The sequence below is a fragment of the Ahaetulla prasina genome, chromosome 6 (assembly GCF_028640845.1).
Source record: "Ahaetulla prasina isolate Xishuangbanna chromosome 6, ASM2864084v1, whole genome shotgun sequence".
NCBI classification, from domain to species: Eukaryota; Metazoa; Chordata; class Lepidosauria; order Squamata; family Colubridae; genus Ahaetulla; species Ahaetulla prasina.
In genome coordinates, this window is record NC_080544.1 from 7,508,327 (window position 1) to 7,522,177 (window position 13,851).

At 36.7% G+C, this 13,851-nt stretch overlaps 1 protein-coding gene across 8 annotated transcripts in view; it reads right to left on the reverse strand.

Moving 5' to 3' along the window:
- The window catches only part of ZSWIM8 (zinc finger SWIM-type containing 8), a 92,931-nt gene that overhangs the window by 72,444 nt on the left and 6,636 nt on the right, over positions 1-13,851 (reverse strand). For 6 of the 8 annotated variants that reach the window (XR_009155770.1, XM_058188557.1, XM_058188556.1 and 3 more), the window contains exons 2-4: positions 9,508-9,661; positions 7,524-7,618; positions 5,048-5,220 (exon numbers count right to left, since the gene is read on the reverse strand). Coding sequence is in view for 7 of the 8 variants with exons in the window: in XM_058188557.1 (XP_058044540.1) it covers positions 5,048-5,220; positions 7,524-7,618; positions 9,508-9,661 (422 nt within the window). In the remaining variant the exon portion in view is untranslated. Of the gene's footprint in view, positions 1-5,047; positions 5,221-7,523; positions 7,619-9,507; positions 9,662-13,851 lie in introns of those variants that run through there. The other 2 variants (XM_058188561.1, XM_058188562.1) reach the window with 2 other exon arrangements.

The following is a 13,851-nucleotide window of genomic DNA, read 5'->3' on the forward strand; positions in this document are numbered from 1 at the left end:
AGTGGGCCTAATATTTCATCCTGTGTTTTTATAATAAGTTGCTGTAAGACCATCTGTACCAGGGTTTTCCCATTTTAATTGTTTAATTGCCTCCACTATTTCTCCAGTAGCTATCGGCCGTTCAGCTCCTCCTCTGTTCTAATGTTAGAATATTCACCTTATAATCTTTCAAATAATCATAAATATCCCTATCCAATATTTTGTCTTTTGTATATAGTGCAGTATAAAATTCTGAGAATGCCTTTTAATTTTATCCTGTTGATATGTCTCTTTACCTTTATATTCTATTTTTGTATGACACGTGCTTTCTGTTTCTTCCTTAAATTATATGCCAACCATCTCCCAGGTTTATTTGCATTACAAAAAGTATTATGTTTAGCATATTGTATATTCGTTGCCACCTGGTCTGCCATTAACATATTAAATTGACTCTGTAATATTTTTATAGCCTCTTTAAGTTTATGATCTTGTGGGTTTTGAATTAATAACTGTTGCTTCCTTTGAATTTCTTCTTCCAAATATCTACGCTGCTTTTGTTTATTATTCCTTTGCCTGTTGTCCAAATAAATCAATATCCCTCTAATAAACGCTTTGCTCGCTTCCCACACAGTTCCTATAGGTGTCCCTTTGTACATATTAAAATCAAAAAATTCTTTTAACTAGACGGAAGCTAGACGGAAGATACCGGAGGAGGAGCTTCCGTTGTCTGCTTCAAAGCTTCAGGAGGCCAGTAATGGCAAATAGAATCTTGTCATGGAATGTTAATGGCTTGAATTCAGCTCAGAAAAGAAGGAAAATATTTCACTACTTGAAACAATTTAAAAATGATGTGATTTGTTTGCAAGAGACACATATAAAATTATCAGACCAAAAATATTTAGTTAATTCAAAATTGGGTAACCATTTTGTTGCATCAGCTTTGGAAAAGAAGCATGGAATTGTTGTATATATCAGGAAGGATATACCAGCTAAGCTAATTGAGGCAGATATTCAAGGAAGATTTATTGCTATTGAACTGGTGATAGATGCAAAAAAGACTTTGTTGATAGGTATTTACGCACCTAATCAGCAACAAGAAAAGTTTTACAAAATGTTACATGAGAGGTTGACCCTCTGGGATTATAGTTCGTTTATTTTATTAGGAGACTGGAATGGAGTAATTGATACAAGAAGGATAAGAGAACTTCCTCCAAGAAGATACCTATACATGCAAAATTACCAAAATCTTTTTTTGAAATGATGGAAGACTTTGAGTTTAGAGATATATGGAGGTTACGGAATCCAGATGAGAGAGATTTTACTTTTTTTTCTGATAGGCATCAATCTTTTTCACGCATTGATTTTATTTTAATTTCTAATGACTTGCTTTCTAGGGTGAAGAAAACGAAGATATTTTCGAGGTGTTTAACTGACCATAGCCCAGTATGGATGGAATTATTACAAGGGAAAAAAGGTGGTAGAACATGGAGGTTGAATGAAAATCTGTTTAGATATGAGGATAATGTAACTTATTGTAAGATCCCAGACTTCTTATCATGGGATTTTTTTAATCAAGAGCATTTAAAAATATTTTGTTTTTTGTATGTGCTTCCAATATTTAAGAAAAAGAATGAAGTAAACTAGCTTTTGTTACAAAGCAACCATATAATGTTGGAAACTCTTGATCTGGTTATTCATTTGAAAATTATGGCTAATTGAAATAATAGCTGTCCTTTCAACAACTTATGTCCAAATCCCTCATGTGATTTCTCCTAAGCTTCTTAAACCATCAAAGAAAGATTCTGCAAAACTGTAAATGTAAACCACAATCTGTATAATGAATTTTGACCAATTCTTCTTCCCAGTGGAGAAAAAACTGTTCTACAAAAAGGGTAAATGAGTTTTCATTTACTTTTACACAACAGCTGTTTTTAAAGCAGCTAATTATACAAAAAAAAATTCAAATGAATGCAGTAGGTGTTTCCTCACTGCTTCAACCCAGATATAGTCACATCATGCCTAGAACAGTATTTACAAAGTTTATTACTAGGTAAATAAAAGTACCTGCCTATCCCATTACCTGCAGACACAAAAATGTTTTCTATTGCAGTTATATTGGTGTATTTTTATCTTTTTAGATTTATATCCAACATGAAATGTTCTGATCAGCAAACAAATGAATGAAGAATACAGAGTGCAAAATTACTTTAAAACAAAAGGAGTAAAATATCACAAAGTAATCCCAGTTAACTAGATACAAGAGAGCTAAACATAGTTGGGATAATGCAAGGGAACCAGGTACCCAAAAATCCTTTTGTCAACTTTTGTTATAATAGTGTTCCACATTAAATGTCCTCAGTAAGAAGCTACCTCTCTCTCTTCAATTCATAGTCTCCCGAAGGAAGCCTTCAGAAATAGAGGCGAAGAATCAAACAGAAAGAAATATTCCTTCATGTATGTTGGTCTCTTTCAAATGCTTTTTATATTTCCCCGAACATCAACATCTGCTAACTAAATCATAGGAAAGTTGTAGCTGAAATTTTCTGGAGGAAACCGATTGCCTGCCCTTTAGGAATGAAGCCAGAAATAGACTGAAAGGTTGTGAAAGGGGGAATATAATATTCTTTCAACCATTCCACATCAACAATCTTAGATAACTGAAAGCTAGAGACCATTTTAGAAGACAGCCCCCTATACTATGTGAATACCTAAATGGAAGACTATCGGAATATAATTGTTACATGGCTGCTCTGTCCAATTAAGTTCTCATCACAAGTAACTAATCAGCAAAGCTGTGTTTCCCCAAAAATAAGACCTAGCTTTATTTTTCCATGTGCATCTAATATAAGCCCTACCCCCAAAATAAGCCCTGTTAAAACCACACTCATTCCATGGAGCTTCCTCCCCCCCGCATACCTCAGGACCGCCGCAGCCAGGCCTCCCACGCCTCGACACCTGTTGCACCAATGCCTGATTTCTCCTGCGGCTGCTTGCGGTCGGACACCAAATGGCACATTGGGCCAGTGCTGCTGCTCGCAGGAGGCCGCATAGCTAGTTGCGGCAGTGCCGCTGCTCGCAGGCCGCATGGCACATTGTGCTGGTGCTACAGGTCATCGCAGGAAGCAGCGTGGCACATTGTGCCAATGCTGCTGCTTGCAGGAGCCCACATGTCACGTCAATGTTGCCACTCGCATAATGCGCCACAGGCCGTGAGTGGCGGCACAGGAGTCACGCATCATGCCGCAGCACCGGTGCGATGTGCCACGTGGCACTTGGCCGCAAGGGGCAACAGAAGTCGGACAGTGGCGCAACAAGTGTCAGGGCATGGGAGGCCTGGTTACGGTGGTCTTAAGGTAAGCAGGTAAGACATCCCCTGAAAATAAGACATGGCGCTTATTTTGGGACCCAAAAGAAAATAAGACCGAGTCTTATTTTCAGGGAAACACATGGTATATTCATGTCTAGTAACAATTATGAGTCTAAACGTATCCCCAAACTATAATCTGCTTCCTAAGGAATAGACCCTCATCCAGAATAAAAACCCAATCTGTGGCTAAATTATTATCATTATTATTATTATAATAAGGCACAAATCATTTCTGCCTTACCTGTACTGGATGTCGTCTCACTGATACTCATTTATTTTCTGATTTTGTCTAAGTACAGCCAGTATATTTGATGAAAGCAAAAGTATAGAGTAGTATATGCAATTTTAATCTCATGCCTCTCCCAGAAGTTTTATAAACATGTTAAGGATAGTACAATAAATCTTACAAAATGAGAAAATATCCCCATCAGCACTTTTTAAAAACAGCCATCTAAACAGAATTGAACCCTTATACCAGAGGTTCCCAATCGGAAATCTGACCTGCAAAGCCCAGAAATGGCGCATCAGCGCCGGACCCAGCGGGCGCAGATATTCCGCGGCGCCCCCATGACGATAGCGCGGCTCCCTGGGGAGCCGCGGCTCACAGTTTGGGAATCACTGCCTTATACTACAGTCTGCACCCTCAAAGTTAAATTTTGCAGAAAGTGAATATGCTTGATACTACAAAAAAACGAGAGTAACTACAATTTAGCTTACATTCGGCTTTTCATAACTTGTAAAAATAATTTGACCCCAAAAGATGAGGATGACTCTTCAGTTTGAGAACTGTCAAAAATCTAATTATAAATACAACAAAACCTCCAACGAAAAGCTGTTAGCTCAGCCATAAATATTCAGGGAGTTCGGCTGTCACTAATACCAAAATATTACTTCTAATTTATCCTAAACAACTGATTTAAAGATCACTGGAAATTCATACGAAACCTGTTGATCCCTTCAGAAAACCTCTATAATGCTCTATAGACACAAATTTCAATAATATTCAGTAATATTTTGTAAGCCAGATTTCTTAAATTTAATTGTATTCCTATTTCATTCATTATAAGTCGTCCCATAGGACAGCAAGTGGGTCACCTCAAAGTTATGAGTCAGTAAAACTTAGAGAAGAAAATACATACGTTAAACCAATACAGTACATGAATCTAAAATTGCTACACACGGAGAAAAAATTATTAAAGATTAAAAACTGGGAGAATGGTAGAATACTGCTTTAATTTTAACAGACAATTTCTCAAATTTTTTAAGAACCCATTTATAATAATCAGCTCATGAGGCTCATGGGGGGCTGGGAGGGGCCAAACAGGGCAATAAGTTCCATTAATGGACTAGTGTAAGTATATTTTGTAAAGTAACCCCTTTTGGCAGGAAGCCCAACCTCTTTTCCAGGTTACCTATAAATATGGAAATCATGTAGGTATTTTTTCTTCACCAAAACATATCAAAGACTATGAATCAGTTACTGATTTTTTGAGGCAGATCACCTAACATGCAGCATTGACTGTTCCAATTTATCTGTGTCTCAAAATTCTGTGCTAAACAGTATTAAACAAACACCTTTCTTCATGCCTGAGTCAACTAATGAAACAGAAACTAAAATCAACAGCAGAACGTTTCATTACTGAATACTTGATTTTTATGTTTTACTGTGCAATAAAACAACAGCCATATTTCAAAGCCTACATTGTGTATCCGAAAGAGACAAAGGGCTACCACGTGGGCACACCATTTGGCCCCAGCTCCACATGTACAGCTGCATGAGGTGATCCTGCATCTGTCAAACATTACTGCCACGTTGTAGGCTCCTTTTGGTGGCACTACCTGTGGAGGTACCACTGTGGCACTCAGGTGGAAACCTGTTGGAAAACAGGATAAAAGTTATGATTTGGAAGTTATTGCAGCAGAGGAAAATGTAGCTCAGATATATACCGTATTTTTCGGAGTATAAGACGTACCTTTTTCCCCCAAAAAGGAGGGTGAAAATCTGGGTGCATCTTATACTCCGAATGTAGCCCCGCCCAGCTGCTCAAACAGAGGTTTCAGAGGCTGAAAAAAGCATCAGAAACGAAGCCTCAGGAAAAAAAGCCCCAAACAGAGCTTAAGGGAGCTTTAGAAAAAAAGCCCCAAAAGGAGCTTCAGAAAAAAAGGCCCAAACAGAGTTTCAGAAAAGAAGTTCCCAAAGAAGAGCTTCAGAGGCTTTTTTTCTGAAGCTCTGTTTCGGAGGATTTCAGAGGCAGAAAAAAAAGCAAAAAAAAAGCAAGGCACAGAGCTCATAACCAAGGAATCTGTTGCTAAAATTCACCTCTGGGAACAGCTGATTGGGGGTATTCCAGAACGCCAATCCACCTGCCAATCAGCTTTTTTCTTATTTTCCTCCCCAAAAACTAAGGTGCATCTTATACTCTGGTGTGTCTTATATCCAAAAAACATGGTAACTGAAATACTATTCAATCAAAAAGCCATTCTTTGCAATATTCAATCTTTGTAGTTTCTATGAAAAATTCAAATAATATATTTCAGCTATTTTCAAAGGGTAGTTTATAGTAAAAATTTGCATTTGGATAGAAGATGCTCATCTAAATTAAAATTAAAATTGTTCCTATTGACAACTACTATATCAGTTGTTTTAAGCACTATGCACATTCGTTACCCATGTTTGCACACAATGCAATCTTGGGCTAAAGTTCATGGCCCCCAAAAAAGACTTTTGCAGTTTAATTTCACTTTCAATTAATGCAAGTTTTCCATTACATATAAACCAGACTGCAGGTGAAAATAAACTCTTTAGCCAGTTGATCTGAATCTTGTTAAAAATATTATTGTTTTAACCCATTATCATTATCTGAACGTAACAAGACAGAATTCATGTGGCCTATGAGCCAGAGGATATTTTTTCAGGGTTATTACATCTATTCATGTGGTACTAAGCCAAAATTTACTATTAAATAGTAGGCCACAATATTCTCTTAGTAGCGCTATTCAATTTTTAAGGATAAGAAAAATGAATACTTAATTCAAAGCTGTCTAATAAATCCATGGATAAAACTTTATCTCATTTTGTGGTAGAACACACTGTTCCTTGTCTAAAACACAGACGCACATTTAATGTTCTCGAGAAGTAGACATGTTTCATCTGTAACTAAAGCTTCCAAACATCTCTCTTAAAAGCTGAAAATGCTTTATATTCATGCAGTAGTAAAGGGATCTAATTTATCAGGTTCCTCAACTTAAAAGTACCTAGACTAATAAACAGGAAGTAAACATAATAGTTCACTGCTGTAATAATTAAAGCAATTATCAGTCTGTGCAGATCAGCAACCATTCTGTGAGGCTTGCTTGTATACCTCAAACTACTGGGCTCTAAACAGAGCAAGTATATAGGCTATGATGGGGGATTTAATCCAAAACATTGTCAGGCCTAAAACAAAAATTAAATCTGATTTACTTAAACTATATCCTACTACAATTACATGGAATTAATTCAATATAGTCAATAGGATTTATTTAATGTATCTAACATGTTTCCGTTTTTTCAACTATTCAAAATACAATTCAGTGGAAACTTGGAATGGTTTCAAAAGCTTGATCCAAAGCTTTGGGGCTACAAAGTGACTGCTCTAAATAGGGTCTTTAGCAAGAATGAAAAAAATAAAAACTGTTTAAGACACATAATAAAATTAGAAAAATGAACATGGAGATGAAATATAAAGTTAGAAAATGACCTAGGAGTAGCCCTATTTGGAATAATTGCAAAAATATTTAAACTGATTTAACTGTGTCAGCAAAAAATGTTTAAGTCAATTACATAAATTAAGACTTGTCCACCTCAAAGAGGATCCAAATAATTTATTCCTTTCTGTCATTTTGAGACACATCTGAGAGAGGAAGAATTCACAAATGTCTCCCCAGCCAGTTCTAAGGTTGTCATGATAGAGTACAACTTCATGTTTGCTGAGAAAGCGTACTGAAATATGTATAATAAGTTTAATACTCATCAAAGTCTGCCTCAGATATTTTTTGCATCTGACATGAGATTTTTCAACAGCAGTGTAAGGGTTAGGGTTAAAGGAAAGGAAAGCAGATCCTGCACTAAGTAAGGGAATTCGACTCTTTGATCTCTGAGGTCCCAATTCCAGTTAGTAAGATACAAACATCATACCTATCTGTAATGGGTCTTTAACAGCCCTCATTCGGAAGAGTTGCTCGCCTCGTTGGAACTCATCTGCACTGCCATTGGCCAAGCATGAATATAGCCTAAAAGAAATAAATCATTCCATTATTAGAATGATCTTCAATGGAGACTGACAACAGTACTTTCAGACAATGCAGAAATTATGGATAGATTTCTAAGAGTAGATTATGTCATAGTGAAAAAAGGCTACATTAAACGTAGAGGGAATTTCATCATGTATAGGTTCTTAAATGCAGGTCACAATTTGCAATGTCAAATTGCCTCTTCTATACAGCTATTAAACCTACAAAACCATTTCTTTTATAGACAAAATAGAAAAGCATATTCAACTCAAGACTGTTACATGTGGTCTAATTTTTTTAAATTAAAACACAGACAATGGTAGATTGAAAGCTGTGGAGTTTAGGTCAGAGTTATACGAATCTATTCATTTTACAAGAGAATGGATATATTATGGGTTGGTTATTAACTAGATATGAAAAGCAGCTGTGTTTACATGCAGTTAAAGACATTTATATTCTAGCCTTTTCCCCAAAAAAGTTCCATCTACCTAATATATTGTGAGAGAATAGCTGTGGAGTTCAAAACCCTTCCTGCTTCCTTTCCTCTAATAGCAAAAGAAAAGAAAAAAGAAAAGAAAAGAAAAAAGAAAAGGGAGCTTTTCTCTTTAAAAGGGAGTTGTTTCAAGTGGAGAATTTGCTTGCTGACTTCAAGAGCAGAGAGTCCTGGTGGAATTGATTTGAGAATATCGAAAGATAGAAGACATCTTCAAGAGGTGAAAAAAAAAGTTAAGAGGTAAAAGAATAAGAGTGGGAAAAGGGACCCAAAGGTGCTATGGGAGAAAAGAATCAGCAACCAGGAGCTATGTACCAGAGGTGGGATTCACTTACCTTCCCTACCAGTTTGCAAATGTGAGCACGCTCGCACTCACGTCCCTCACACACGCCACCTCTGCGCATGCGCAGTAGTCGTGCATTATGTCCAGGCAGGGGGGGCAGTGCCTCCCGCAGTCGCCGCTACCAGTTCACGAAATCCGGACTGAACCAGCTGAATCCCACCACTGCTATGTATGTGTGTGCATGTATACACTATAACAGGGGTCTCAGCTTTGCTGGCTAAGGGACTCTGAGAGCTGAAGTCCACAAGTCTTAAAGGGACCAAGGTTGGAGACCCCTGCATTATAAGATATTGCTGAAAACTCCTCCACTAGGTGTGGGAATATAAAGAAAAGCTTTGGCAGCCGGAGAAACAAAGGTAGAAGAAATTACCTAGAAGAGACCCAACCCAGCTTAAATTCACAGATCCTAGAGCTTGCAGAGTATAGTGATAGTCCCCCCAAAATGGGGGACCAACGCAGACTATAACAAAGGAGAGACCACCAACTTTAAAATGTCGGGCTGTAAGGAAGACCCAGGAGGGTCTGGAAGGCTGGGCTGATTTAACTATTTGTCTACATGGATCATTATACCATTGCAAATCAACCAGACCTTGAACTGGACAGGCTATAGAATTGTAATTTCTAAAAAAAAAATAATCATTGGATTTAGCAGTTTCGTAGTCATACAAATAGGCCCTTTGCATCAATACAGAGATTAAAATAGTCATATAAATCTAAATTCTGATTAAATAGTATGTCCTTTAAAAAGATAGATTTACACTGTTTATTTATTAAATTGGCCGCCCATTTCATTTCGAACAACTTTGGACAGCTTACAGCATAACTGTTCACCAAAAAAGTTGTGTATCAAAAGCTTTTCATCTCACAGATATAAAATTTCCTTTATTTCAGCTTATTAAGTTTAAATTTCAGATTTTTCATTATATTCAATTTATTTAATTAATTATCCAATTTCCACACTAAACGGGAGTTTGGAAAAACCAAAAAGCTTACTCATTTTTTGGAAGAAGTCAAAGCAAAGTCCACTTTAAAGAAAATCATAAGGGATACTACCTGATGTCTTCTTCATTCTCTGGAAAGCTCCAAAAGGCAATGCGAAGCTGCAGTTGCTCAGGCACAGGTGGGTAGACTTTTTCCACTACTTCAAATGGAATGTGAAATGCCACCTGCTTTGCTGACAGTTCCACCAAAGGGATCACAGACCCATCTAAAGGAATGAAAAGTATTAGGCAAATTATCTGAATTCTGCAGAATTTTATCATTAAGAACCAAGGAGAAAGGGGGGGAAAAAACTTACTGGCTTTTCTAAGTGTAAAATAACAAATACCAAGAAACTATAAGAAGCAGCCCTAGTGTTCATAAAGATTAAGATGTCAAGAGAAAGTATTGAATAGCCCCTTTTATATTCAATAAACCACTTCCTAAAAACCAATACTATAATAGTATAATGTCATAAAATCACTGTGAACATCATTCTATGGGGCATAAAAACAACAAAATGTCTTACACAGAGACTCAAATCATTTAAGTCTGTTTACTCAACCTCCTACCAAATTAAAGATAAATCAAGCAAGCAACACAAGACATACTAAGGAAAAGATGAAAATTAGGATATGCTTTTACATTGATCAATCATACTGTCAATTTACTCCCCAACTGTGAAACTATTACCAAATGTAGTATTAATTTTCCCTTTTTCATTTAGCATTTAATAATCAGTCTTGAATGCCGAGAAGTAGCCATTTTATATAAGTATTAAATAGTTGTCCTCTTTCAAAAGATCCAGATAATATTCTGTTGTTGTGACATAAAAAAGGCTAAGCTCAATCTAGTTCAGGGGTCTCCAACCTTGGCAATTTTAAGCCTGGTGGACTTCTGGGAGTTGAAGTCCACCAGGCTTAAAATTGCCAAGGTTGGAGACCCCTGATCTAGTTAGAGAGCAGATGCAAGGCTCTCTCCTCAAGAGAAAAATATTTTGAAAAATCTAGATATTATTTCTAAGTACAGATAACAGATTTAATCAGATGCTGTGCTAAATTTTAACTTATTTAGCCTTTGGGTGTACTAGAAGTCTTATCCTATCAAACTTTTTTTTCTGTACATATAGAACATTCTGTATAATTTTAGCCTTTCAATTGACTTTATTAATTTCTTGAGAGCTGATGTATTACCTGAAAGCCATTTTTCTGAAATCACTAATTATAGTGGATCAGCATAATCATATGGTTTACTGAGAAAACAGATGCATTTTTGCAAATCAAATTCCAGTATTTGGTTTTGTTCATTTTTTGCAAAACCAATTTATCTTCTTAAAATCTACAGACATACATCTTTATGCTACAACCTTAGGAACATGCATTATAGAAATGAGTTCATCTTCCCTTCCAGTTTTGCATTTTATTCCCTGGAAAGGAAATCTACATAGGAATGCTACCATTCTCAGATGCAGATTAGGAGACTGACAGGTGATATAACCTCCTAAAAGGCTGGCAGTGGTAGCAGTACTTCTCAAGTAGGTACACCAGGATAGGAGGTAGGGCCAGAGAATTCAATGAACTTGTAGGGGAGGAGGTTTGAAACAAATGAAGCATAAGGGGCATAAATGGGAGCAAGTGGATCAAGTCGGCCAAATCATTTTTTTTCTTATTGTTGGCAGACTCTTTTTTTTTTAGCAGAGATAATAAAAACACTGAAATACATAGCAAATTTTATTTTTAGCTTTCAGGTTCAACAGACTAGTTAGTTGAACTGTTAGGACAGTTGTGTTTATCTATGGTGCAAACAAATCTGCAAACAAAAAAGTCTGATAGGCATTTAATGACTGACTTTAATTTAAAAGCACAATCTCTCACAAGCTGCAGCTCACTTTATCAAGCGCATAAAGTGGCTAGACTGTTGTGAGACTTAAACAGGGGGGAGGCAGAGGGGAAGGAATGAGGGTCAGATTACTGGTATCTTATCAATTATAAAATGTGTTTTTAAAAAACCAACAATCAAAGCAGCTCCTGTGAAAAGGAACACATTGTCACACTACAGGAAGGATGAGCAGTCAATCCCGGACAATTCTGAAAAGTTCTACCATGTCTAAAAGAAGGGGGAAATCAGTATATGCGGTTTTTCAAATCACATTTAATTGCTTTCTTGTTATCAGTGGCTTACAAAATGATTTGGACAACATGGATAACTATGAACTAATCAGGACATACAGCGGTGGTTTGAAGATATACTTCAGCCACAATCTCTGTTATGGATGCCTCACTTATCAAGAAACCACACAAAAATGCTGTTTGCCAAAAGCCAAATGAAAACAACTCCTACTAAACTACATTATCAGTGGAAAGCGAAATAGGAGCTTGCTGCAATGGAACACTCGGGCTCCAAGCAAAGAAATGAAACGGAAAACCAAGGTACCCTATGTAAAGCAGAGAATAAATCTAGCCACTTAGAGCCCCTACCGTAATTACATGACCAGAAGTAGCCACCCTAGAAAAAAACAGAATATGCAGAGAGGTTTGAAGCAATCCTCAGGGACAACACAGAGGATTTATAAAAAGTTTTTAAAAAAGCACAGCCTGTCCAAGATGTGAGGAAAGTCAGAACACAACTACCACACCTTAACATAGCTCTAACACCAGTTTTGTCAAAAGGAAATTACTATTCTTCTATCAGGAATGTGTAAAGTAAGACTATAGGGAACAAAGCAAGCCCAATGATAAATTTCATACATCTAGTATGAAAGATCTAAGATATCTTACGTCTTAGAATTTATATACCTATGCCATTTGTCAATTCTGAACACATTTCTTTACCGTCTTTCCATCCTTCTCAATTTTTGGATTCCAGACTTCCATTTTTGGCCTGTTTCCCTATCAATGTGCAGAGCAGATATTACAAATAACGAATTTTGGATAGATAGGGAATATGCCATCCAAAGTTGTGTCCGACCCATCGCAACCCCGTGGACAGCGTTCCTCCAGGTCTTCCTGTCCTCTACTATCCTCTGGAGTCCGTTTAAACTCATGCCTACTGCTTCAGTGACTCCATCCAGCCACCTCGTTCCCTACCGTCCCATTCTTCTTTTGCCCTCAATCTTTCCCAGCATTAGGCTTCTTCTCCAGGGACTCCTTCTCCAAGGCCATTACTGCTTTGCAATGAATCCATTGCCCATTATATTCGTTGGAGGGACCATGAAAACATTGTAAGAGCATAAAACAGAATAATCAATAAAAATTATATAAATGTAACCTATCACTTTGATAAATTTTCTAATTATGTATTGTTCATATAAGTAAGTCTGTTTCTTCTCAGTTTTGAATTTCCCTACTAGAATGACTGGGTAATGAATGAATGTAGATTGGGAGGGGGAGAAAGGGGGGAAATGTTGGAGGTGGGTCAGACAAGGAAAGGAAACGAGAATCACTCTGTAAAATACATGAAATAATGAAGTGGTGGAGAGGAGACAAGAAATTTGTATTTGACCAAACTTCTTGAAATTGTCAAAACGAGAAGTTTAAAGAAAAAAAGTAATGCATGAAGCAATGTGTTGACATAGAAGAAAAATGGCTACATAGAAGGGTATGAAGATACAGCAAGTGGTATAAACTAATTTTAGTTGAACTTCCTTTGTCCCTTATTTGTATCTTCATCTTATTTCTTTCTTGTTTTTTGCAGACTGCGTAATGTTGCTTACCCTGAAAGGAAACAAGATGGGTTATTTTGCAAGGTTTCACAAGTCTTAGTGATGTCTTTGCAAACAGCAATTCATTATTCTTGCACTTTTTTCCAAAACTGTTTGGCCTCTCAGCAATAGCTATCAGTGCTTTCTTTCATCTTTGAACTATTAGCCTTATCCTCATCATTATCCCCTCATTTCATTACTTGCAAGCTCTTCTTTTTTCTGTGGGGCAAAGAAGAATTTTTAGCAATGTGCAATAAGAGAATTGTGCAGAGCTATCATCTGCTTTCAAAATGAGCGCAATTCCATGCACTACTGCTTTTTTCAGAGTTTTAAAACTTGTGGGGGGGAAATCTCCATATAGTATCAAATCAATAAATGTTGAGTGGTAGACAATATTAATATCAAAACTTTACTCAGCAAGTGCTTTCCCATATTGCTCCATCTGATAATGTTACCCATCAAAATCCATCAACTCACTAGAGCAAATTTCTATCAAAAAAATATGTAATACTCCCATATGAATCCTTTTATCTGAAAGCTAAATAAGATTTATTGAAATATTCAAATTCCCTTTCACTCAGTCCCAAAATACTGTTCTGTTTTTCAAACACGTCAGGCTTGTATTTCCGGGGCACTATGGCTGAATTGAAAGAAAGCAGTTCAGCACAATGCTTGAAATATGTTTGTAATATATGGTAGCACCGTCAGCTGCTCTGTTA